A 26649-nucleotide genomic window follows, 5' to 3' on the forward strand; every position below is an offset into this window, starting at 1 on the left:
CCCGGCCCCACCCAGCCCCGCCCCGCCCCGCCCCGCCCCGCCGCAGCGGCAGCAGCAAGAGGCCGGCGGCCCCGCCGCGCAGGGCCAGGAGCAGGAGCGCGGCATCAGGCCGCGCTCAGAGGGTTGCGCCCACCGTGGGCTCCAAACACAGGAACAAGAGCGCCGGCCTCCCGCCGCGGGCCGAGGCTGCCCGGAGCGGCTCGGTCCACATCAGCCATAGTGGTACACGAAGTCGTAGCTGCTCGGCTCCTTGGGGATGGGCGGAGGCGCTTCGGGGATCTGGATGTTCTCCAAGTCCAGGAGTCTCAGCTTCATTTCCATGCTCAGCAGTGTGTCCAGGTCACTTTTAGTCAGCTCACTGGACATGTCCTTCCCCAAGAGCGCATTCAGCCCATCAATCCAGATACAGTACTGGGGGAGGGGGGAAAAAGAAAGGATAATTCACAACTTCAGGCACAAATGATAGGTTTGGTTGAATCTTTCCATCTGTACAACAATGAAAGACACTCATATACAGCTCCAAAACAGGAAACATGGGAGGGAGTAAACCTATGGGGAAGAAAAACCCAACCCCAGAACAGTGTCCACAGAGACTTCCAATGGAAGTTAGAAGCCTAGAGGTAAGCATGACCCCATGGCACTAGGAGAGGGCCAAGGGTTTCTATTGTGGCTTAACAACAGAAAAAGCAAAGCTATTTTAGGCATCAGTGTCTTACAGAACGGGGAAAAGGGATCAACTGACTTGCATAGTAGGAAAGAAAGTAGCAGTCCAGACTAAGGCAAATTAGTGTAGGATTATTTTTTTTTAAAGAGGAAGGTAACTGGGAGAAAAAAAAAAAAGACAACTCACACTAAGCATTGGCAACATTTTCTAAGAATTACCCTGGTGGGAGACATCCTGTTCAAGCCTTTAATGAGAAGCAACTACTCTATTTAATCTGTGAAGTTTATTGCTTTATATTCTACTGCTCAACTGCTATGTTTCTTACCTCGTATTTATTAGGTGCAATGAAGTTCAAGGTCTCATCAGGATCATATAATATCGAGAAGGCCAATTCTAACACTTCCTGTATGGACAAAATCTTTCATTCATTGACTGAACAAAACATCACAGCACCTTCTGCCTGATAACCCAGCATGAGAAGCTACCTTGCTGCAGCTCAGTGCACTTCCCACATCAGTATTCTGAGCAACTCTGCATAGCCTATAGCACAGCCAGGCTGTGCCCACAGCACCTAGCAATCACAGGTGAGTGCTAGGAAAAGGCCCAGATACGAGATGGGTTTTGTAAACAATACACCTGCAGTGTAGAAGACCATTTGCTCCCGTTGCCTGCTTTCAAAGTCTTCAAGTTTACAGCACTGGATATTAATTACAGGCAAAAAGGGGGCACTTACCTTGTTCTGTTTCAGTGCGCTTTTCTCCTTCATGTGTGGACAATCCTTCCCTGTGACAATGGCTTTGATGTCTGCAACTGGAACTAACAGTGAAAAAGTAAAACTCACCACCAAGAAATCCTAACCATGAGAAGACAGTTTTGTCTTTGCAACTGAGTGTTGTTCTGTTTCTTGTAGCTTATTACAGCAGTTTTCCATAACACATTACCAGTAAGGCAGCCCTATGGTTGGCTGTTGTAAGAAATACCAAGGAATTCCAAGACTCAAAGGATTTGGGCAAGGACCAAAAGTTGATCTCATCTCAGGGCTTCAGCCACAGCTCTTTTTCTCTCATTTTTAGGATGGGACTCATAGCAGCCTCTAGACGGCAGAGCACAGTGTGCTCAGAGCGTTAATCAGGACTTACTTTTTTCCTGTAGAGATTCGAAGGTGACTTCTCCCTGGGCATTATCTTCCAGATCTCCATAGTGCAGCACCTTGTGATTCAGAGCCAGGCGACAATACCAAAATCTTTCTGGAACATACATCAAGTAGAATAAGCTGAGCAAGATCATTCACGTAAGGTCATACAGCCACTACATTATAGTCACCCCACCCGATCCAATCCCTCTACTCCCCCACTTCCTCAGCACTGCTTCCTGTTCAACAAGGGGGAGACAATATTCTAAGCAACGCACATCTGTTCCACCCCAAACTACTGGCTGGTATAGACAGCCCAGGTAACTGGCTTTCCTTTCTGGCAACACACCTGCTAACTGATTAATATATTAGATTTTATTTGTCTACAGTTCTTCAGGTGAAAAAATGCAGTAGATGCTGTCACCTTACCTTGTCTTCTGCGATTTCCAATTTTTCGAAAGCTACTTCCCTCACAAAGCCTGTTCAGGCGCTGTTGCTTTATCAGCTCCAAGATCTCAGGCTGGATTTTCTCTCTCAGCTCCCTGGCCATCAAATATGGAAGAGTAAGTAGAAAATGGAGATAAGAGTAAGCACAGAAAGCAACTGGTTTTGTTAGGCACTTACACAATAGGTGGTGACTGGAAGTCATCTTGGCTCATTCTCTCAGACTGGCGTAGTCGCAGAATCTCAGAATAGCTCAGGCTGCGCAGTTTGCTCTTGAACTGGTCCAAGGAGTTTGGTTTAGAGGGGAGAGCCCGTGTGATCTGTTCCCTCACAACCTGCATAACCTAAAGAGGTTGGGCAGGAGACAAAAGAAGTCACATTCTTGCTGCTCAGTAGCAACAGAGAACCAGGGCACAGCTCAGTAGCAGCAAAGAACTGACACAAAATAACTGAGGCCAAAAATGTCAATGTACTCGTGACTTTGAAGATCCAGAAGAGCAAAGAATGACCTCAGGTCATACCAAATAAAAGCTGGACCATCCTCCCTTACAGCCCATGTCAATGTCCTGTGTCATGGTTTTAGCTAGGATAGAGTTAATTTTTCTTCACTGTAGCTGGTATAGAGCTGTGTTTTGGACTTAGTATGAAAATAATGTTGATAACACAGAATCACAGGATGGTTGGGGTTGGAAGGGACCTCTGGAGATCATCTTGTCCAACCCCCTGCTTGAGCAGGCACACCTAGAGCAGGGGGCACAGGAATGCATCCAGGTGGGTTTTGAATATTTCCAGGGAAGCGACTCCACAGCCTCCCTGGGCAGCCTGTGCCACTGCTCTGGCACCCGCACAGTGAAGAATTTTTTTCTCATAACCAGGTAGAACTTCCTGTGTTCCAACTTGAGCCCATTGCCCCTTGGCCTGTCACTGGGCACTATTGAAAAGAGCATAGTCCCATCGTCCTGACACCCACCCCTTAGATATTTATAGGTATTGATGAAATTTCCCCTCAGTCTTCTCTTCTCCAGGCTGAACAAACCCAGGTCTCTCAGCCTTTCCTCATAAGGGAGATGCCCCAGTCCCTTGATCATCTTGGCAGCTCTCTGCTGGACTTGCTCAAGCAGCTCAGTCCTTCTTAAACTGGGGGCCCAAAACCGGACACAGTACTCCAAATGTGGTCTCACTAGGGTGGAGTAGAGGGGGAGGATAACCTCCCTCCGCCTGCTGGCCACACTCTTTTTAATGCAGCCCAGGATACCCTTGGCCTTCTTGGCCACAAGGGCACATTGCTGGCTCATGGTCAGCTTGCTGCCCACCAGCACCCCCAGGTCCTTCTCAACAGAGCTGCTTTCCAGTAGTTCAGCCCCCAACCTGTACTGGTGCATGGGGTTGTTCCTCCCCAGATGCAGGACCTTGCACTTGCTGTTGTTGAATTTCATCACGTTCCCCTTGGCCCAGCTCTCCAGCCTGTCCAGGTCTCGCTGGACGGCAGCACAGCCTTCTGGTGCATCAGCCACTCCTCCCAGCTGGGTATCATCAGCGAACTTGCTGAGGTTACACTCTATCCCATCATCCAGGTCATTGATGACTATATTGAACAGGACTGGACCCAGCACAGACCCCTGGGGAACACCACTAGTGACAGGCCTCCATCCAGACTCTACTCCGTTGATCACGACCCTCTGAGTTCTGTTGTTGAGCCAGTTCTGTGTCCACGTCACTGTCCACTCAGCCAACCCACACTTCCTTAGCTTGCCTGCGAAGATACTACGGGAGTCAGTGTCGAATACCTCACTGAAGTCAAGATAGACAACATCCACACACCCATGTTTTAGTTGTTGCTGGGCAGTGCTTGTACTAGTCAAGGACTCTTCTAGCTTCCCATGCTCTGCCGGGTGCACAAGAAGCCGGGAGGGCAGGGGGCACAGCTAAGAGAGCGGATTCAAACTGGCCAAAGGGATGTCATATGACGTCATGCCCAGTATATTAAGTGGGGGAAGTTGGCCAGACAGGCAGCTATCGTGGCTCGGGGGCTGGCAGTGTCAGTCAGCAGGTGGCTGGGCTTCATTTCTCCCTCTCGTTATTTTCCTTTTTATTATATAATCCCTATTATTATTATCATAATAATTATTATTATAATTACTAATTTACTTTAATTATTAAACTGTTCTTATCTCAACCCATTAGTTCTCTTGCTTTTGCTCTTCCAATTCTCTCCTCATGCCACAGGGGTGGGGGAAGTGTGTGAACAGCTGCATGGTGCTTAGCTGCCGACGGGCTAAACCATGACACCCTGCCATACCTTCTGCACCCTACTCTTTGACCAAGTGTACAGGCTGAGTGAACAACGTTCTGTCAATGATTCTACAAAAATACCTCTTCTCCACTCTGACCTTATTAAAATCTTCTGCTGTTGCCCTCATTTCTTTCCAGGTCTTGTTCAACAGCTGGATGCAGATGGCAAACAGCTCCTCAAATGCACGGTCATGGGTGAAAAACATGGGGTGATAGTCATTCCGCCCTTCATTGGCTTCAGGAAGAAACAGAAACCACAACCATGTGAGCATATTGCACAAGAGCTACTAAGGGTAACTAAAATCCACTACAGTGACAGAAACCTGATGGTGTACAATAGTACTAACTCAGAGATTAAGACAGTTCAATGCTTTGTCTCCCCATAGACAGCCTATATTGGGAATGGCAACTATCCCCACACCTCACCATGCAAGCCTCTGACTCTTATGCCGTTTTCATACTAGTCCCCCCAAATGACTGCTTGCAGTTGTTTCACATTCTCCTCTGGTAGAACTTCTTACAGTGGTTAACTGTCTCAGAATGCTGTTTTGAGACTGTCAGAGCTACTAAAATTTCCTCAAGTTCATGATGGTTTCTGGAGTGTTTTTTTATACACTCTAGAAGCTTCAGGAAGTTGAAGCCTTCCGCTTGTGTCAGTTTTTTCAGGAGAACCAGAGTGCACACAACAAATTTCTTACTTTGATACTGGTATTATCACTGGGAGACTGACAGTGCAACTCCAAGCTCCCCCTGTTGTTACATGGCAGAAGTGAGATTGAGGTACAAATGCTTGTGAATATTGGTCAGCCTGGAAGCTACTTCCAGAGTATCAGCCCAGCAACTTGGAGAGCTGGGGTAATAAATGGTACTTACGGAGTTCCCCAACTTGCAGGATCTCACAAAGCATCCTGGTAAGCTCAATGGCACTGCGCCCGAAGGGACACTCATGCTTATCTTCTCGACTGCTGTTCTCCAGAACAATCTACAAGAAGAGAATGCAACACGCACTAAGGAGACCTGCTAAGGTGTTGGTATCTGCAAAAACCAGCACCTTCCCTTACCCTGATATAGGTGTCCTGATGAAATTTGGCCAGGTAGAGCATGTTGTCCAATGCCAGCATCCCTGGAGGAGTCTGAGTAAAATCCATGGCTGGATTGATGTGATTCTGTGAAGAGTGTGTAGAAAGAACCCAAACAAATTAGCTCAAAGAAATTGTATGAGAACCTTTTCTGAAGGAATTTTACAACTGCCTGCCCATCAAGCACTCCCTCACATCTATCCAAGAGGTACTTTGGACACCAGCTGACAATGCTATCCGACCCTTCTAGAAGAGAAGCTGATTCCGACTTCTTCATAGAATAGGTGCGTGTGGTAAGTAAGTATCTCCAGAGAACGTGTCTAATGACCCCTGGCATTTAACCAATCAGCCAGTTCATAATGATCTTCCCTGCGAGTCTGAGTGTGGCTGAATTTCTAAAACTCAGGTATCAAAGTATGGTAAAGCAAACAGCTATTTCTGTTCCTTATTTCCCCACAAGTCTGATGGAGATTGCTTAATTGCCTTTACAGGCTTTACAGTCAGCATTCTCTCTAGATGCCTACAGTGAATCCCAGCATCTTGTAGTCCTTGGTGTACATGGCTTTGCGTTTTTCTGTTCCACTGCCAGGGACGGCGTTGCTGTCAGACTCTGCATCAAATGCAATTCTTCTCAACTCAAATATGATGTCTCTCTGTGCCTGAAGGACAGAAGGCAGGGAAATGGTAACATGTGATCAATCAATTGGGCAGTATTTTCATACAACGCACAGCCCCACCTCTCTCCAGAGCTCACACAGTGAATAGAGAGATGCCAAAGGTCATTAACATTACATAAGAAGAGGCAATGCATTTAAAAATGGCAAGTTTCAGTATACTGGGTAAAGCAAATTATTTGTTTGCATTTTCCCTTTAACTGCCCCAAGTTTAGATAAGGCAATTTCTAGGCATTCAGATAATGCTAAGGCATTTCTCACTCAAGGCTACAATACATCTAAAAATGGAGTAACAGATACCTTAAAAATGCTCAGCTTCCTTGTATACTGCAAGCAAATGGATAAAAGGATGTGCCACCCATAGAGGTGGAGTAATCAGTTTGACAGCTGGCATCACACCGGTCAAGAACAGAGCACGTGGCTTCCACTGACCACTTTCATCTCTAAAAGTCCCATAGCATACAGCAGGATAGTCATGAGCACACCCTAATCTCAAAGACTACAATGTGAGGGCTGGTTTTGAAACTTTATGAACCATCTACTGCAAATTCTAAACAGTGCAGGAGTAAGGCCCCTTGTATGTCCTATTCTATCAGATCTTATTCAGCTCTAATAGTGACCTGATCATTGGGATCCATCTTGGTCATCATTCTCTCTTCCAGGAGATTAAAGGTCAGGACCTGTAGCACATACAGCTGATGTGCCATTTCTGTTTTAATTGGGCGGTTTCCTCTGATCACGTGCTGCAAAATAAAGCATAGGGTAGATTGAAGAGAATACACATAAAAACTGAGGTATTAGCTGTAGGCATATACCATGCTGCATGTACATCTCTGTATATGAAGATTCAGCTGTTTAACCTCCATATTCCATGAGAAGCTTAATGCTAATGCTCTCTAACAGCAGAAAGAAGCATCCTGATAACTCCCTTTTGAACAAGTGGCTCCAATTTCACCTTTGAAAGAGTCACTTTTCTGGAAGTGCCCTGAGGGCAGCAGAATTTACTCTGCACAAGTGAAACCTCTATTGAGAGAACATTAGGAAGCACTCTGTCATTCCAGCCATACTTACATTCAGGATTATAGACCTCAGGTGCTTCTGGGCAAATGCATTAGCCATTTCCTGTTGTGGAATTTAGAGATGAAATAACATGAGTGAAATATAAACAAAAAGCCCACATTGTGCAGAAAGAAGAGAAAGAAGGAAGCCTATGAATTGGAGATAGCACTGGCACACAACAAAGTGCTTTTACTACAGACTGTCAATTTAGCATGGCATCTCACCACAAAGCAAGCATCAAGTTGGGATGCAAGGGTCATCTTTACCATGGCAGAACTCATGGATGGTTCCCCTGTCAAACATCATTAATGTGGAGAAAGGCACTAGGGTAGTCAAAGAACGGAAGAAAATTTAGCTTAACACTGGACATCTAATGATATTTCAGTATCAGGAGATATGGCAGCTGGGACCATACTGTGGGTTGCCCAGAAAATCTGTCATCTACGAGAGTTTCCTTCAATTAGCATTTCACAACTTTCTATACCTAGGTATACATCCAAGACAACAAGGGCTAGAGGATGTAGTTTTCAGGTCTTTTCCCTCTCAAAAACTCTCCTTCTGAAATCTCCATTTCCTTTTTCCCAGTTCCTAAAGAGACGTTTAGAAGTCAGTTTAAGGACAATTTGCAGAAGCACTTCAGTTTACAAAAGATAAAGGGTAAATAATTTTCATGCTTAAAAGAAAGCTTCCAGTTTCCCTCTTTACATCATGGCTTCCTTCCCCAGATGAGGAGGGTTTCCCAACTATCAAGTCAGGATGACAAACTGTCACAGCAGGTGCAAGTGTCTGCTGCAAGCCTTCAGTTCTGTGACCAATTACACGGACACCTGCAAAAATCTAACCTGTGCTTTCCTTGTAAATTGTGAAGATGCACTTTGTAAAATACCAGCGATCTCATTATACCTGCTAGGAGAGTGGCACAAGCACTAATGTCAAGATGGAATATTATCAGAAGTTTGCTGTTATAAGCAAAATCTTTGAGTAAGGAAAATCTGTTGGGTAATACATCATCTGGAAGAAGTCCAAAAGAACTGCCAGTCTGAGATCTCTTCACATTCCTGTGCAGGGCAGATTGAGAATTGGAAGCAGATGTGCAGTCTTAGACAATTGAACTCAATAAGCTCTACATTCTGAGCAATCCAAGACTGTTCCAACTGGTCATATCAACCCTGCTCTTGACAGTCTTTATAAGGTGCCTGGGAAAATGTGTATATTAGCCTCATTCCAAGGCCCTGTTATCACTTTTGCTACAGACAGAAACCTCCTAAAACAAGAAAGCGATATTCTGGCTGAAAGCCAAGCCATAATGGCTGCAAGTTCAGCAGCACTTATGTTACAACCAAAATGAGTCAGTGCTTGAGTGGAAGATATCTAAAGAAGCATCTAGATGAAGCAGGAAGTGGTTTCAGAGATAAAACACTGCCCTCTGAGTGATTGTGTTTTACTATGATTTGTGAGATGTAGTACTAAGAACAGAACAAGGCCTGCTGTTAGGATTTGTTCACGCATGCAACACAAAGAATCCTTACTCTGGATTAGTTTGTACATGGAATGAAGTAACAGGTGACTGAAGCAGATAAACAGTGGGAAGGACAAAGACAGTTAAACAATTCTAAATAGCATAGTAAGAAGCATGAGCACACACAGCCTAATGACTGCTAAGGGATCTACATTCTGATGAGAATCTGATAATGCCCACTTTTCTGCTGGATGGGGCCACAGAATCACAGAACCATTTATGCTGGAAGAGACATCTTGAGATCACCTAGTCCAGCTTCCCTGGTTCAAGCAACATCAGACAGAGCAGGTTGTGCAGGAACATGTCCAGTCAGGTTTTTAATATCTCCACTGATGGAGGCTCCACAATCTCCCTGGATGACCTGTTCCAGTATTTGACTACCCTCATATTAATTTTTCATTTTGTTTGTGTGTATGTGTTCAAGTGAAATTTCCTGGGTTTTAAGCTGTGCCCATTGCCTCTTGTCCTGCCAGCAAGCACTACTGAGACGACTCAGGTGCCCTCTTCTTTATTCCCTTCCATCAGACATTTATACATATTGATAAGACCCCCCAAGCCTTCTTTTCTCAAGGTTGATCTATCCCAAATCTCTAGGCCTCTATTCATATGAAAGATATTCCATTCCCTTTGTGGTCATGTGGATTGTGTTCAAGGGGGGGAAAAACCAAAGTGAAAGATCCCTTAGAATTTTATTTGCTATGAAGTGTAGTATGTTGGCTAAATTACCAACAAAGGAGTATGTTCTTCCATATTTTCATGTGTTAAGCATATATTAATGTTAGAAATTATGTAACATTTATTAAGACCATAGTTTCCCCTCTGAAGGCACTGCATCCTTGGCAAAAGTGGAGCATTCTCTGTGCCACCCAGAAAATCTAAAAAATATAACAGAATCTTAAGATACAAAAGGTTCCAAATCAACCTATTAACAGGAGTGGTGATTCCCCTGGAGATAGCATGGGGCAAAAACCATTCTTATAGTAAAATCCCCAAAGGGAGAAGTCACATATTAGGCAGAATGTATGCTCTAGCCCCCACCAGCACTAAGTTTTGTGACTGCTCTTCACAGACAAATTGCTCTATCTTTAGAAGGACGCAGCTGGATATGAAACTGTCATTAACAGAAGCGAGATTTGGAGTATCAGCTCAGGCTGCACTAAGTTTAAGGAGCCCCAGACTGCTAAAGAACTGGTCCCAGTTTTAAAATTGGTTCATCTGGTCAGTCTTGTACTATCAGTTTCCTTTTACGATCAGCTTTATTGTCTTGCATGCACAATGAGTCATTCAAGATTTCTCCTGCTACTGACTCTTCTCTCCTTCACAATCCCAGTACATCCCCAGGAGCTCTCCCGCCCTTCTCCCTAGGCTCATCTGCCATCTGAAGCCTGTATGCATAACTTCTGAGATACGAGGAGGCGTAACTGGAGAAAAGCTAACATGCCTACAGTTCCGCATGACCAGCCCCCAGGCTTGAGTTACTTACAGTGATGGGCAGGTCTAGTGGGTTAAGCAGCTTGTCCTGCTGGCAGAAAGCAAAAAAAGGCACAAAGAGAAGCAGACAGGATTTAGCTCGGAGTCCAGAAATAAGGCACAAACGGGGCACTACAGAAGAAAGGCTTAACACAGCAAAGCTACACAATACAGACATATGCACATCTTGCATGTAGTTGAGATCTTGGGGCTTTCCTCAGAGCAGGACAGGTGTTTCATTTCTCACATCTGCCAGTGGGAATATCCCCCTACAACTTAAGAAAGGTCCTTTTTTAGGGGGAGAGGGAAGTGGGGTGTTTATTTAGTAAGTATGTACAACCCCAAGGACTCTACACAGCCTACTTCTCCCATATGGAGTTACCATTCTTTAAAAAAAAATCCATGCTATACAGAGGATTACTTTCTGTCTCTCAAGGCCTTCCAGACTCCTTTCTGAGCACCTCCTAAACATATATGTGCTACTCCAGAACACATTTATAGTGGGATGGTACTTTTTCTCCTATGTTGCCACACTGAAACAGCTACATAAGTTCTTGGCAAGGTCTGAGGTCTGCCTTGCCCAGCCAATACGATTTCTGAGGCATAAACAGCCAGCCAGTAACCATTATTCAGGTTTAAAGTCAGAAAGCATGAACAAACCTGTCTCTTCTCCTCAGGTGCCTTCAGGAAGAGGGCATTGATCAGGGCAATGGCATATGTCTGAATCTCTTGGTTTGAGCTGCAGAAACAAAAATGGGAGGATCATAAGAGAACACGCAGTATAGAGTATTACAGCTTGCTGCTTTGCTGCAAGAACATTTACTACAGCTATCTTGCATTCAATGGGCAAGCATGATTCAGGTAATCTACTTTCATGCCATCCAACTCTTTGTAAGGCCTGCAAAAAGCTGACAGAAATTGCTGACTGATAGCTCCATTATTGAGAAGACAGTGCAGACTGCAGCCCAGCAGAGCTCAGAATTCAGCACTACCAGTTGTTTCCAATCCTGAAACTACCTCTGTAAAGCCTAGTTATACTGCATCTGTTATACGGATACAGCTAGAAACTTATATGGAGCAAGTAATTTTTCTCCCCTGTATCAAGAGAAGCCACCAAATGCAAGTGGAACTAAGGGAGAGGCATGCCTCTCTTTATGGCGCTGCCTTCCAACCTCAATAGTTTGACACAACCCACACGCCTTTTTCTTATTTTCACTGAGGAGCTTCTTCAGGTAAAGGGTGCTTAGTCCCTTCCTAGATCACGCAAAGCATGTGGTTTCACTTGTGATGCTTTGAATAAGCTTTCAAATGCCAATCACACTCTTTTCCACCCCCATCTTGATGCTCTATCAAATCCAATTTTGTTTCTTGCTATACTATTCCTCTTGGGAGACTTCAAGCCCTTTTGATTAACAGGAATCCAGTGCATCACCTACATGAATTTGTGTGCGTGTGTATACTTAAAAAAACCCCAAAACAACCTGTTATAAAACATCTAAAGCAAAAACACCTTCCCCACTTTGGCAGTTATCCGTGGCATATCTGTGAATAACCACTGTATTCTCTCTTCTATTGCTTTCTTCCAAATCTCCTTCATTTTGATCAATCTGCCATACTTCAAGCATGCAAATGTTCATGCATCATCCTAGGTTTTCCTTGGGCCTCCAAGCTTTGCGGGTGTCTTAAGTCTGTCACTTCACTTCTCCTATCCTCTTTTTTGGGGTTTGCTGCTCTTTTCACTACACTGCTTGCTTTTAGACACAGCAAAACAATTTTAAAATTAATTTCTCCTCTTCCAGCTCGTCTCTTTCAGGTTTATTTCCATGGACCTGTTCTTCCACAGCCTATCCTCTGTTAAAGATTTTTCCCACCTAATAGTCTTGCCAAACAAACACCGGCAAATTCTGACTCACCCTCCAGCCTCCCTTTTTACAGTATTCCCTGCAGATACTTTCTTCAGCAACCTTCTCTGTTCTGGAAGCTCTTAAGCATATGAGTATGTCTTGAACAAAGATATTTTGCTTAAACTACTACACAAGCGTGTTCAGTGTTAGGGCCAAACCAGTGTATTACTAAAACAGAAATTATAAAGCTGAAAGAACATATACGCAGAATAAAACTGCTGCAGTGTTAGCTTGTCTGTTAACAATTTCAAATCTGTAAACACTCTAAGCACATAGTGACATTGATGCAATACATTGTTTACACTACAATTTTGTTAAACTACTGTTCATTGATTAAGGAATATTATTCATATTCACAAATGGTTCTTTTCCACATTTTCAGAATTAAAAGGCTTGAGAGAAAAAAAAAAACCTACTTAAAACTAACAAATGCACGCTTCTTTTTCATGGAAGGGTAGAACTGTCCTAGACAAACAGCCTTAAAAGCCAAATAATAATTTGTCAAGTTTGTTTGGGAAGAGGGGAAGGGGAGGTAGGGGGAAAAAAAAGAAGCAAGAAAAGCCATTGCTTTCTTCCTTAATATGCAGGACAAAAACCAGAAGATGATGAGCTCTTGGATTCTAGTAGAGACAATTTAAAGAGAGGTGAAGGTGACAGACAACTGGATTCAGAAGCTTTGGGAAGTTCAGTAAAATGCAGGTTTCGTCCTAACACTGAACACACCTGTGCAGCTGTTAAAGCAAAATATCTTTATTCAGGACACATCCTCACATGCTTAAGTAATTCCAGAACACTGAACATATTTTTCCAGGATCTCACTTTTAAAAAAATCTGTTAGAAATCCAGAAGTTCAAGCAAGATGTCATATCAGTAATACTTTAAAAATAGCATCTTTAAGTGTTTTAAACATAAAAGGATGTATTTTCAAATTAACAGATATTCATATAATTGATTTAAATCACACCACTGTTGGGTGGACACTCACACTTGCAGATGAGAAATGAGCTGCCCCACGGTGATCTCTTCTGCTATCTTCTGATACAGAGTCTGACTGTTTAGCACCATGCTTTCTAGAATGGCTAGGGATCGTTGGAGGATGGAGACATCTACCATAGGCTGACTCACATACCCTGCAATCTAAAAACAGATGAACCAGCAGGTCAACAGATGCCCATCCAGGAAACCTTGCGGTGAGTGAGACAAGCCCAGGGAGATGGGGCTCAGAAAGCTGGGTGCACTGCGCTTCTCAAGGAGTGCTCAGTTTCTCAGAGTCATCTTGCTCTTCCTGGAAGCTGCATTAAAGCACAAAAAGAAATTGTGTCCGCTCACCCCTTTACCCAAACTCACCTGTTTGATGAAGGTTATGGAGACCATGTCCCAAGAGACAATACCATGGTCCATGAGCTCCAAGAAGGCAGTCAGGGTGAAAGCCAACATCTCACTATAACTGAGAAAATGAAGAATGCAGTTACAAGAGATCTGGTAGCAAGGAAAAAGCCTGTCCGAGCTGAATCAGCTGGGTATGAGACAAACGTCACCATCTTCTCCAATAAAACAGGTTACAGTTTGGCAGCTAGGGCAGCAATAAAGTTTTTGCATTTATGAAGATAACCTTACTGTTTTGTGGAATCATAATTCATTTTCCCTGATTACAAGCACAAAGTAAAACTAGCAACAATAAGTTTCTAGTCCTGCCACCAGAGACTCAGAACCACCTGGATCAGTAGCTGGCTAGTGAAAGGAATAACAGCAGAAGCAGCAACACAGTATTTATTCTGGAGCAGTGCAAAGTATCACTACTCAAATGCAACACTTTCATGTGGCGGGGGTGGGGGGGTGGAAACCCAAAGCCAACCAAAAACCAGGAAAACCCAGAATATTCAGTACAATGTCAGTTAAAAAAAGACCAACCTGAAAAGGGGAAAAGGACTTTTTAAGCCAATCAACTGAACATTTAAACCACCTGCAAACTTTAGGTTTTTAAACTGTTGTCAGATTTGAGCTTCAGAGTAAATTTATCTCATGAAACATGCAAAGATCTTTGGAAATTACAAGCCCTCCACACACACATAAAAACCGAACAAATATGTTTTAACATCAGAGAAAAACAAAGAAAAATGAGTTGTCATTCTGTAAATATTGAGACCTGGCTTGAAACAAAATGAAAATACAGCATGAATTGTGGAAAATTTAATGCATAGCCTCAAGACAAAAAGGTAAAAAAGACTGAGGGAAAGACTGCAAAACATGCTGAAAACATATTAGTTGCTAATACATAAGTAAATAGAAGACCTATAAATGTTATGACAATAAGTTATCAAGACTTTAAAAATGCTTTCAATGAAACAGAACAACTACAGCGGAAAAGCCAAGTGAATTTTTTGCATCAGAGTTCACTGTGAATGTGCTTGGGGAAACTTCCAGGTCAGAGTTTGGGTTTTTTGGTTTTTTTGTTTGTTTGGTTTTTTAAGAGAGAAGAAAAGTCTTCAAATCTGTCATTTGACTAGAGGACATTCTGGAACAAGATATTAATATGAAAAATAGGTCTCCAGAACCAGATGATATTCACTGAAGAATCCCAAAGGAACCATGGTGAAACAAAACACTGCCAAACTACTCATTGTGCTCTGTGGAAAGTGGCAAATATAACGCAAATTTTTACAGAGGACTCAGGCAGGAATCTGAAGGACAAATCAGGTATTTAGATATTTGGAACCAGAAAGATAGGTGGAATCTATAATAATACCACTAGAAGAAAAAGAAAGGAGATAATTTCTACAGCTTTTGTAGAAGGAAGTTATGTTTCACATGTGTATGTGTATTGGGTTTATGTGCCAAGGTTTTGGTAGCAGGGGGCTGCAGGGCAGCCTCTGAGATGAGAGGCTGGGCTGCCTGTGCCAGACACGGCTGGTCCCAGACAGCTCTGTGATGAACCCACCACTGGCCAAAGCTGAGCCCATCAGCCAAGCTGGCGACGCTTCTGCGTAAGCATATTTAAGAAAGGGTAAAAAATGCTGCACAGCAGCTGTGAGAGAGGAGTGAAAACACATGTGAGAGCAACAACCCTGCAGACATGGAGATCAGTGAAGGAGGAGGGGGAAGAAGTGCTCCAGGTACTGGAAGAGATTCCCCTGGAGCTTGTGGAGACCACAGTGAAGCAGGTTGTTCCCTGCTGCCTGTGGAGCACCATGGTGGAGCAGATATTCACACTGCAGCCCGTGGAGGACCCCATGTTGCAGCAGGTAGAGATGCCCTGAAGGAAGCTGCAGCCCACAGGGTGCCCATGGTGGAGCAGGCTCCGGGTAGGAGCTGCAGCCTGTGGAGAGGACTCCATGCAGGAGCAGGTTTTCTGGCAGGAACTGTGGCCAACAGCGGACCCATGCTGGAGCAGCCTATTCCTGACAGACTGTGTCTTGTGGGAGACTCACACTGAAGCAGTATGTAAAGGACTGTATCCCGAGGGAGGGACCCCACACTGGAGCAGGGGAAAAGTGTTATGAGAAAGGAGCAGCAGAGACTAAGTGTTATGGACTGACCACAACTCCCATTTTCCATCCCCCTGTGCAGGTTAATGTGGGGAGGCAGCAGAAGAGTGGGGAGAGAAGGAGTAAAGTTGAGCCTGGAAAGAAGGGAGTGGTGGGAAGGTGGTTGTACTTTTGTCTTTGTTTCTCACCTTCCTACTCTTTTTTTAATTGGCAAAAAAAAAAATAATTTCCCCAAGTCAAGCCTGTTTTGCCCAACCCATGAGCTGCTTCTTCCCTTGTCCTATTGAGGACAGGGAATGAGAGAGTGGCTTGGTGGGCAGCTGGCAGCCAGCTGAGGTTAACCCACCACAATACTGAAGGTCTGTGAACAAATCAGTAAGTCAGAATGAGAACAGTTAAGTACAACTCCTGGACCTTGAAGAGGATTTTTATGAGGTGCTTCACTAAGGCATCTTAAAGAACCCAAAACACTCAGTTGCTAAAGAGTAAAAACAAAAGCCCTTTCTTGCATTAACAAGAGACTGAAAGACAAGAAACAAAAAGGTAGAAATTAAATGGTCAGGTTTCAAACTAGTGAAAAGTTACAAACAAATTTCCTCACAACAGCACAGTGGTACTGGAAAGAGCTAAGAGAGGCACGGGAAGAATGATTAGCACTCTGGAACGGCTGCCATAGTTACAGTGTTAATGGACTAAGGCTGCAGCTTAGAAAAGGCATGACTAAGGGTTGATCTGAGAAAGAGATCTATAAGGTTATAAATGGTACAGAGAAGACAGAGGAATTTACAATTTCTCGTAACAAAATATGTAGAGGGAATCAAATTAATATTAGGTGACAAGTTTAAAACAAAGTAAGTATTTTTTTCTTATAAGACAAATAACTGTGGAACTTAATTTCCACACAGTGCTGTAGATGTCAAAAGGATAAACTTACTTAAAAATTAAGAAGAAAAATCTATGGAAGAAATACCCAAAGGTTCTTAAAACAGAGGTACACAATTTCTGCTCAGGAAACCCAAAAGTTGAAAACTTCTGGAGACTGAAGACTGATACTTTCTGTGCTATACATTCTTTAGCCCTTTCCATTCCCTAAGATAAACAGAAATTTGGCCTTCAGAGCAACTCTTCTTATGATGCTGGTCAAAAAGTACTGACCATATACACAAAAGCCAGCACCAAGCTTGCTGCTGACTGGCATACACATGCTGCCAGTTCTACAGGAATGTTCTTGTGTGCAACTGCATGTAGGTTTTTCATAGGATACCTTCTCCCTCAGACCACAGAAAAATAGCTGCTTGACGAGATTATGACCACACGGAAGGTAATAAAAATAATTTAAATTATCAAAGTGACCTTTCAATACAAGTTTCACATATTATAAATGTCTCTTCTTTTGCCTCATGAGGTTCAGCAAACTACTAGAAAGACTTTGTCTCAATTAACAGATCAGCATCTGCTATGAGGTTAGTTGATTAATGCCACTTCAGCAAGCAAAATTAGCACCTTATTTGAGGCCCTGTTCCAGGGTCCTGGAATACAGGAAACTTACTGGGACAGGAGCTTGGTCCCGCTCTCCACAAGCCGTGTCAGCACTGTAACCCCTTCCATGTTGATGAACTCTGTGGCAAAGGTCACATCTGCTGAAAGTTTAGCCAGTTCCTTCATGGCATCCAGTCGGGCTTCCATGTTGTGCGACTGGATCCTCTCCATCAGCTGGCGAGCTGCCCTAGACTGGGAGGAAAGAGGGGTGATGCCAGTTACAGAACTCAGCCACCTGCCGACTGAGTTCTACCAGCATCAGCATTCTGTCAGAAGTCCATGGATGGGCAGAAAGAGCACAGCAAAGGTAGAGAGATACCAGCAAGGACAGGATAAGTAGTAGCAGTCAGCAAGTCTAAGATAGACTAAAAAAAGGCTGCACTCAGCAACAGTTACAGCCAAGCAGGAGGCGAGTAAAATGCTATTTTACATGTTAGAGTAAATGCTTGTTTTTCTTCTTGGTGAGGTGAGTGGAGGTGGATATAGAAATATGGACTGAGACTATTAAAGAAATACTTTTTTTTTAACATTGTATCTCTCATAGATTTAAACCACCTCTTGCCCAAATAACTTCTTCCTGTTCTACTCACTCTCAGCTATATGCCACGACACTTGCACAAAAAAGGTCTAAGAATTTCAGTAAAAAGGAAGCTGCAGGAAGTCTGCAAAAGGCAACTGCTGAGGTCACAATAGCAGAAGTCACTAGGCACAACCCCCTCTGCATCAAATTTGTCTCTTATTTTAATTTCTGCATTAAGTCACTAGTACTGTTGCTTTCTCACTGATAATTCTAACTGCACTCATATTGAGAGTGTGCCTGTCAATGCTTTATAACATGCTAACCTACAAAATACAATAAAAATGTAGACTGCATTTATTTACAGAAAGTCCTATTAAAGGGCAGAGCATCCAAAGGAAAGGTATACACCACAACCGGGAAGGAAATCAAGACTGTACACCTCTGTGCGGAAAGGCCCACAACAAAGGTAAGCCCCCTTCAATTTAGGGAGGAGAAGAAGAAAAGCAAAGAGGCAAGAAACAGCCTGCCATGTGAGGATAGCTACCGAGAAGAAGGGATGTGAGGAAGCATTTACCGGGGAGACAGCCAGCTGTAGGATAGTTCCATTCTTGATGTCACAGCGAGTCTGAAAGAAAACATAAATTTTAAACTGCAGCAAAGTGTGGGGGAAAGAATGCAACTGGATCTACAGTGCACATTTGTATGCACAAGTAAAGGGGTTCCTATACCACACAACCCTACCGAGGGTGTTGAATTGAGTCACTGGGTCCTCACACCTACGAGCACGCAAAGGGAGAAGTGCAAGGCTCCTCGGTTGCATGACACCATTCAAGTCTGAGTATTTTTGATAGTGGAGGTGCCTCAAGGATTAGGGACAGTATTGTTCCGTGGCACTAGTCCAAGGCATTCTGCACTCTTGCCCAGGACATCAGTAAATTCTACCTCTCACACTGACCTGCTCTGTGATGTACAGCTGAGGACCATCAGCATACCGCAAGGTGTAGTATTCTGGGTTTGACAATGACCACCTGGCAGAGGAAGAAGATGGGCACATAAGGTTTTTCTTCTTCTTTCTTCTGGCTCTCAGTAACAGGCACTTGATCCCAGGAGGGTGGAAAAGAACTTTGAAGCAAAACTTTAGCATGGGAAATTAGGTCTCCCAAAGAGGACAGAAAATGCCTTCCTCTTGAGGAGGGGACAGGACTTCAGCCTGCTCTAAGTCAAGCTCTGTGGAATGTCTGAAGAGGCCTTGTGCTTTATGAACAGCAAGGTGGGCCAATCCTCAGAGACACTGACCCTAGAGGCATACATATGCACACACTCAGAATCAAAATAAAGATGCAAAGCCCCTATTTTCCAGGAGATCCTTTTGCTCCTGATTTAAACTCTGCCCCATTCCATGGCAAAAACTGGCAGCAGGCTGCATGGATCATGCTAGCAGCACATTGACAAGCAGCAGAGACTTTCCACAGTACCCCAGGAAGATTTGCCAGGGGGACAGACTTTCTCCACAAGGGTTAGCAGAGGATGACTCACCCATCACAGACCTCCTTGATGATGGATGCAAGAGGCCTTTTCTAGAACAGAAAGAGAGTGTCCTCAGTAGCCATGTTCCTCTCAACCAGAAAGGAATACTGCCCATTTCTATGCTTTCCACATTCCCGTATCAAGGTTGTGGTGCATTTCCTCCCCCACCTGGTTACCAGGTCTCACCTGATCTATTTCCAGCAGCTGGGCATTGGCACCTGGCCATTCAACAGCTACTTTTACAATGTCCGAAGGTGGTGGCATTGCTCCAGACTCCTCTGGGTGCCTTTACAACGGCATACGGCCCCACACCTGTTAAGAGAAAGGATAGTGAGCAGCTCTTTGAAAATTATTTCAATTGTCATACTGCATCTAACACCGAGCTTCAAAACACTACATAAGAACAGCCTTATGGCTTGCTGGGCCTGCCAGGGACAAAACATCCAGTGTACCAGATATCAAGGCCTCACACTAAAACAGCACATTGTGAAAGGTGTGCCCAACCTTATCACCAAAGAAACATTTCTGAGAGCTTGTTGGGGTCCTTGCACAAGGAGAGTCACTCTGATCGGCAAAGCCCCATCTGCCACCCGCTGTCTGTACCGCCAGGTCAGTTTACAAGGCTAGTAAAGCAACAGCTCCCTAGGCTCAGCTACTGTCTGTACTGAGAGAGGGAATATACTGTCCAGGTAGACTCCCTCTCATGGGTGGTGTTTACTGATGCCCCATTCATATTTTTCAGATACCTTGATCCACTCAGGATACCCAAACAGGCTCCTAGGCAGAGCAGCAGCAGCTAGCTTTATCCTGTTCCCTTCCTATAACATCATAAATCCAAAACATCAACATCCATTCACAGAAGAAAATTTAACTCAGCATTTCCTCCGGAGGTCTACCTTTCACTCCTTTATCTGCCTTAGAGCATAAGCTTGCGTTCAAGGTTTGGTCCCAGACAGTTGTCAGACATGCTGGTTTGTGCTTTATCTGGTAGTAAGAGGCTGTAAAGAAATGTACTTGTTCAGTTCCTTTTTAATCCTCTCCTGGATGGAGGGAGTAGCCCTGTTCTCTCCCACAGAGCCACTGGGAGAGAGACAACACTCTCCATAAGCAGTTCTCAGGAACAAAGACTTCAAGCTGCCAAAAATGAGATCTGACCAGACATAGAAATAGTCCTGTCCTTAAGGACTCCTCCTAAGACTCAATTTCCAGCATACCCTGAATGAGATGGTAAACATCCAAAGAACAACTTCCCAGCTCCTATGGAAGCTCCTATTTCTCCTGTTGGAGCAACCCAACCCCCTTTCCCAGAATAGAGATGAGACAGTGCTGAGCAGGGACATTGTTTCACAAGTAACATACTTTCCCAACTTCCTTGATCAACTGGGAAAGAGATGCTAAAACAGGCTAAGACTTGAAGGGAAACCAGCAACCTTTGGAATTTTCCTGATGCAAGGCAAGTAAAGAAGAGAGAACTAGAAACATGGATCAGTGAAGACCAAGCAGCTGCAGAGATACTTGGCCCAGTCTACATGACTACCCTGGAAAAGGGAATTTCCATTAAATTAGCTGAGTCTACCACTAAAGGCAGGTATGCCTGGCCTGTATAAGATGTTGACCTAGAGATCCACTGATGATCTCAATCAATGAAGCTCATATAACACTTCCTTCCCTCAGAGACTGGTATCACTGCATGGAGAGATATGAACACTCAGGCGCGTGAACATTTCTCTGCATTTGTACAGACACAAACCCCTTTATCATCTACTTGTGACTTTTCTCGATCCAGTTGAGGCAGCTTCCTCACCTAGGAAAACAGAATGCTATGATCTCCTGGTGCAACCTTCTGAGATAGTTACACAATTATCATCACTCCTGCTGGCTGCAAATGCAGATGAGGGGTGCAAGTTTAGAATTTCTTTCATACCACCTCCTAGAAATGCCCAGTGTTATCACTGAGCTAGCCTTGCCCTCAAGTCTCCACCAGATCAGAGGTACTTGCTTTACAACGAAGGCATTTGCTGGAGAGAGAGATCAGCCATTCCCCTATTAAAACAAGTATTGTTTTCAATGAGAAGCCCTTCTGAAGCTGCCTTGCTCAGTTTGCTCTATTCTCAGCGAGTGTACGGTCTTTGCAGTTCCTGCATGAATCCAGGAAGCCTAAACTCCAAAGCTGTCTGGAGCTTCAGCCAACCCAAAAGGGAGGTTGGTATTGCATATGCACAGGAACACCATCCTCCTCCACTCCTATGACAGCCAGACTTTGTCCACTCTACCATCGCACCACCTGGAAAGTATCTGGCAAGCCAGCTTACCTCAACTTACAGAAATTATTACAGTACTCCTTGTGGCCTTCTCTTTCCTTTTTAGCATCAATCCTGAGAGCGGCTTATGTTTTCTAAAAACCCATAAAATGACTGTAAGACTAAACACATCTCATGCAGAAAAGCGCCAGTCAAGTTTGGTTCAGCTTTGCCAGTTTCTTAAAATAACATCTCCAACCTTTCAGACAAGCAGCACAGTGTTAACTCAGACTAACATATCAAGAAAGAGCTGGCCTCAGAAAAGCAACAGACTTGGTGTACCAACCAGGTTAAGCAGGTCTCAGGGGCAATGACAGAAAAGCATTTATATGATCCCTGTCATAAAAAATTGCAAATTAGAGTCAAGCAGTTACACAAACAACATCTGATATCTTACTTCCTAATCCTGGAGGGAAGACAACCAAGTCACCTCCCTCTCCAAGATTCGCTCTGGATAAAAATTTTACCACTCTCATCTTGGCAACCAACAGGGAAGCCTGTCCTTCACACGAAGTGCATCAGGTAAAAAACTCCAGCCTGGACAAGGTCAGGTCACACACAGGAAGGCTGCTCATGAGAGCTCATTTAAATCAGTGTTTCAAAGAAGCCTTTGCCACCCACAGAGCCAGGCTAATTCACAGAAATCACTGAGCGTACCCTATCCTATGGAAACACTGTCTCCAAATCCCATGAGCATGTGCTAACATACCCCCCCTTCCTTCACAAATTTTTATTATCAGTGTTCTCTTCTCCCACTCCAAGACAGAAACACACCATTTACTCTTTGCTAAGAGAGAAATGTTAACTTGCAGCAAATATGCTCTCAAGAACCCTAAACCCATACAGAGCTGCTGGTGCTATTTTCATACCCATTACAATCAGGACTCTACTCCTTTCTTCCACACTCATCCTGAAGCAGCCAGTCTTCTTCTGTCCAAAGTGAACTAGGAATTCAGGCAATAAAGCATAAGGAACCCAGGGCCAGAATAGCACCTTGCCTCATTGCATAAGCAGAGCAAAGCACTTAGGAACCTGCATAAAGACAAGAATGCTTTGAACATGATATATTTAGAAGACTGCAACCCCTGTACAGCACTTTTTATTGGGGTTAGTATCCATAGCAAGCCTACCTATACCAATTATCCTCAGCCTGTTCACAAGTCAACACCCAATACCTGCTATTTCTGAGGATAGGAAAAGTCTGCCAAGCATGCTGTACTGCAAGTTAGAAGAGTCCTTCCTGATCTTAAAACTTTGACTTTTTCTAACATCCAAGTACAATGTAATAAATAGACAAGGCAGAACCGAGAAAGCCTGCTGAACCAATGCACTCTGTAGCATGAGCTGGAAGAATTTGAAGCTTACCTGACTCTTCTGTCTTGCAAGCAGATAGATGAGCCTAAAAAACTATGAATCAGTCTTCCTCACTTCTTTTTCCTGAATTACACACACACAAATAAATAAATACATTTTAAAATTCATTTAGACTTTCAAATTGCTTTTGCAGCAATAGCTCAAAACAAGGATAACTCATCAACTAAATCTTTAAGTACACTATGGCAATTACTGGTATACAAGCGGTAGCACAGCTCTGTACGTATTCCCCAGACAAAGTGCCTAATTCGCACAACACCCCCAGATCTGCAGGATATATGGGTTTCCACCCATTAAGTCTAGAAACAGACAGGCAGTTCCCAAATGGTATATGATTTCCACTCACACTGCTCCATTCAGCAACTAAAGCCTATGATGGCCTAAACCTGAAAACCTGAGAAATCTTAGTCATACAGCATCAGCACACATCAGCTCCAATAATCAGACTGGCTCACAATAACAGAACTGATAATTACTTCTCCCACGAGTGAACCAACTCATGACTAGAAATAATCTAAATCCATTCAGTGTTCAAGGCACAGCAAATATACTGTGAAGAGGCAAGGCTCAAAGATCACATCCTTGAGTATTAAGAACTGAATTTGCAACTCTTTTCACTAATATACTCATAAGTAATTAGCATCTAATTACCACTTCTCCCTTCAGCCTTTTGCAGTACAGCCACAGTCTTTTATTTGTACTGCAACTTACATTGCAAGTTGCTACTGAAGAGTACAAGGAAATACAGTACTTCACATGCCATAAGAAAGAAGCCCAGGTTACTATAGAAGCCTTTACAAATCTCTAACTTGTCTTCTCCCTTGCAAAGAATATGCATCATTCACAGAGAGGAAGTGCACATTAAAACAAAAGCACTGATATTATGGGAAATTCTGCAGAAATCATAGAATGATTTAAGTTGGAAAAGACCCTTAAGATCATTGAGTCCAACCATAATCCTAAAACTGCCAAGCCCACCACTAAACCATGACACTAGGTACCGTATAAATATAAATAAAGTCTCCTGTTTCATCAAAAAAAGTACTGCAGAGGTTGGCCCACAGCTCCTAGAGGTAATGCACTCTGTCTGCAGCTTCCTTGATAACCTCACCGCTAAAACCAGTAACCAATCAAGTTGTATTACACTGCCTTCATGTCTCAAAAAAGCTTTCAGCTGCATACAAACTCAGAAAGTAACCCAAGTTAGACTATTTCTGCCCCAAACTTCTTCCATAAATGAGCACCCAATCATGACTGGAAACCCTGTGCCCTATTCCAATCAGTTTGAGGCAGAGCAAATATGCAGTGGAAGAAATAGAGCTTAAGGACTGTTTTTTTGCACAGCAGCACCATTGAACAGATATCACATGAGCCTACCAAAGAAGAGATTCAAACATTAAAATCAATTGGCTAAGCAGAACCCAGAGAAGCAGGAACTAAAAATTAACAAAGGTAGGAAACTCTCCAGCAGTCTGGGTCAAACAACCCTTTGAAGGACCCACGCAGATCAGTGGCTCAGCAGAAGCAGCTTTCCAGAAGAGGACAATGAAGACTAGACTACAAATACAAAGGGTACTTCAGGTCAGCCTCGTAACATGAGGTTGTCTGTCAAATGCATTCTTTGAAAAGATTTCGCTGTACATCTGCAGACAAGAGAGGTGACATACCTTAAATTTTGCAATGGATATTTGCAGTGCACCAGTGATACATCTAATAAAAGGACTGTTCAGGAGTTCTTGGGAAGAAGCACAGGCTGCGATTTTGCCTAATTGTGATTATCCGTCACTTATGGGTCTCTCACAGCACATTCTTCTCAACAACAGCACGCAAGCAATTCTCACAGTTTTATACAGGGAGACAGCAGCCAAGCTGCAATCCATGAAAGATGAATTCACTCTGCTTCTGCAGAGCAAGTTCCTTCGTACAAAGCAGTGGTGTAGGGGTAGCTGCAAGGCAAGGAGAAATCAGCAGAGCCACTAATAACACACTATTCAAGAGACTTCTGAGAAGCTGCAAGCTAAAACAGAACTTCCCTATTCACAAACTCAGTCTTCTTTTCACTAGAGATAGAGAACAAAGTGTGCTGCATACAGAATGAAAATGAGGAGGATGAAAGAACATTCCATGAAGAAGAAAAGCTGCCTGGTAGAATCCCCCTGTCAACAAGTGAAAAGCTACAGCTTCTGAAACCTGTAGATGCGACAAAACATCCTAGTCAGTTCTCAGCAAGTCCCCAGGCGGTGGTACCAATGGGCCAAACAAAAGGTAGAAGCGATGTTAGCAGTGACTTGCTGGACAAGTGTGCAGAGAAGCCAGCTTCCTTGACCAAGCAGCACAAGAGGGTAGCACACAGCAGAGTCCAACCCGAGGGCTGCGTCACCTCATTTAGCATGCAAAGAGAAACATCCACCACTAGAGAAACCAAAGAACCAGGTGGCTCAGATTCTCTGTCTCTGGAACCCTACCTTCCTCCAAGGCCTTCCACAGCCACACTTTGGCTGCAAAACACTAAGCCTACGACTCTGGTCTCTTATATTGCGCATTCCAACAGAGTTGGGTAGAGACCATCTCTTGGCAAAGACAGAAACTGATAGCAACAGGAAAAAGAGAGAGGACTGCTTTTTTATTATTTTTAATCAGTCAAGCGAGCTGAAAGCAGCCTGGCATCCAGCAGCCCCCGAAGCTTGGGCCACAACTCAATTTGAGGCACTAAACGATTTTTTCCCCTGACGAAGCGCTGTCCGTTCGGGTCCGCTCGGCTCCCGGGGTGGGGGCGCGACCTGTGCCCTCCTTGGGCGGCTCCTCCGCCCGCCCGCCGCCCCTCCCCGGTCCCACGGCCGCCCAGCGGGCCCCGCGCCCCCCCCCCCCCGAGCCGCGGTACAGCGGGAGCTCCGGGGCGGGGACCCCAGGCCAGAGCCTGGCGGCGGGGCGGGCCGCCGGAGGGAAGGGCCGCGGCGGGCCCGGGAAGGCAGCACCAGGGACGGGACCCGCCAGGCACGAGGCCAGCAGCACGCCGCCCGGTTCCCCCCGGCCCCCGCCCGGTGCCCGCCCCCGCCCGCCGCCCTGCGCTCACCCAGCGCCGCCGCGGCCGCTCCACGCTCCGGCCGTCCGGCACCTCCGCCGGCCCCCCCTCCCCGCCCAGGCGCCGCCGGTCATTGGTGCCGCCGGCTGTCACTCAGCTCGCCTCGCCGCCGATTGGCCGTTACACGCGCGTCACGCGCCCGCAGCACGCTGCCATGGAAACCGCGGGCGGCTGACCCCGCCTCGGGGCGGAGCAGACCCGCCGGGCAAGCGGCGCGCGCGCCACCCGCCGGCCCCCGTTACCCTTCGCGTGTGACACTCTCCCCCCGGCAGCCCGAGACAATTACGTCAACCGAATCTCCCTCGTCCCTGCGCCCACCGCTCCTTCGGGGCCGCCACGGGAGGGCTCACGTTGGTTCCCCGTGCCTACGGCGCCCCGCCTCCCGGACCGGCTGCCACCGCCCCGGGCTGGGTCTCCACCGGCTCATGCACAGCGGCCTTCCCTGCAGCTCTGCCGACCACACGGAGACTGGCAGGGAACAACCGGAGCAGCGGCGCCGCGCACGAACACCTGCCCCTCCGGAAGCGAAAGCGGGGCCGCGGCACCCTCCGCCGCTACTGACCGCCCCCACTCCGCCGGGCCGCT

At 45.0% G+C, this 26649-nt stretch overlaps 1 protein-coding gene across 6 annotated transcripts; it reads right to left on the reverse strand.

The window, feature by feature from the left end:
- Positions 1–28: 28 nt before the first annotated feature.
- On the reverse strand, positions 29–26635 carry ELMO2 (engulfment and cell motility 2). Of its 6 annotated transcripts, XM_064465649.1 has the most exons (23): positions 26383–26635; positions 22974–23045; positions 19495–19620; positions 19318–19358; positions 18737–18809; positions 18356–18406; positions 17272–17453; positions 13585–13684; positions 13223–13374; positions 10994–11072; positions 10347–10382; positions 7357–7407; positions 6906–7028; positions 6136–6270; positions 5594–5698; positions 5406–5514; positions 4631–4767; positions 2421–2584; positions 2226–2338; positions 1804–1911; positions 1398–1480; positions 990–1067; positions 29–411 (listed from the first exon to the last, which is right to left on the reverse strand). In XM_064465649.1, the coding sequence occupies exons 3-23, from the start codon at positions 19570–19572 to the stop codon at positions 211–213; spliced, it is 2199 nt and encodes a 732-aa protein (XP_064321719.1). In that variant the 5' UTR covers positions 19573–19620; positions 22974–23045; positions 26383–26635; the 3' UTR covers positions 29–210. The 6 variants fall into 6 exon arrangements, with proteins under 6 accessions (XP_064321719.1, XP_064321720.1, XP_064321718.1 ...); XM_064465650.1 differs by lacking the exon at positions 22974–23045 and having other exon boundaries at positions 26415–26635; XM_064465648.1 differs by lacking the exon at positions 22974–23045.
- Between the last annotated feature and the right edge of the window lie 14 nt (positions 26636–26649).

Source organism: Phalacrocorax carbo, chromosome 14 (assembly GCF_963921805.1).
Source record: "Phalacrocorax carbo chromosome 14, bPhaCar2.1, whole genome shotgun sequence".
In the NCBI taxonomy this organism is placed as follows: domain Eukaryota; kingdom Metazoa; phylum Chordata; class Aves; order Suliformes; family Phalacrocoracidae; genus Phalacrocorax; species Phalacrocorax carbo.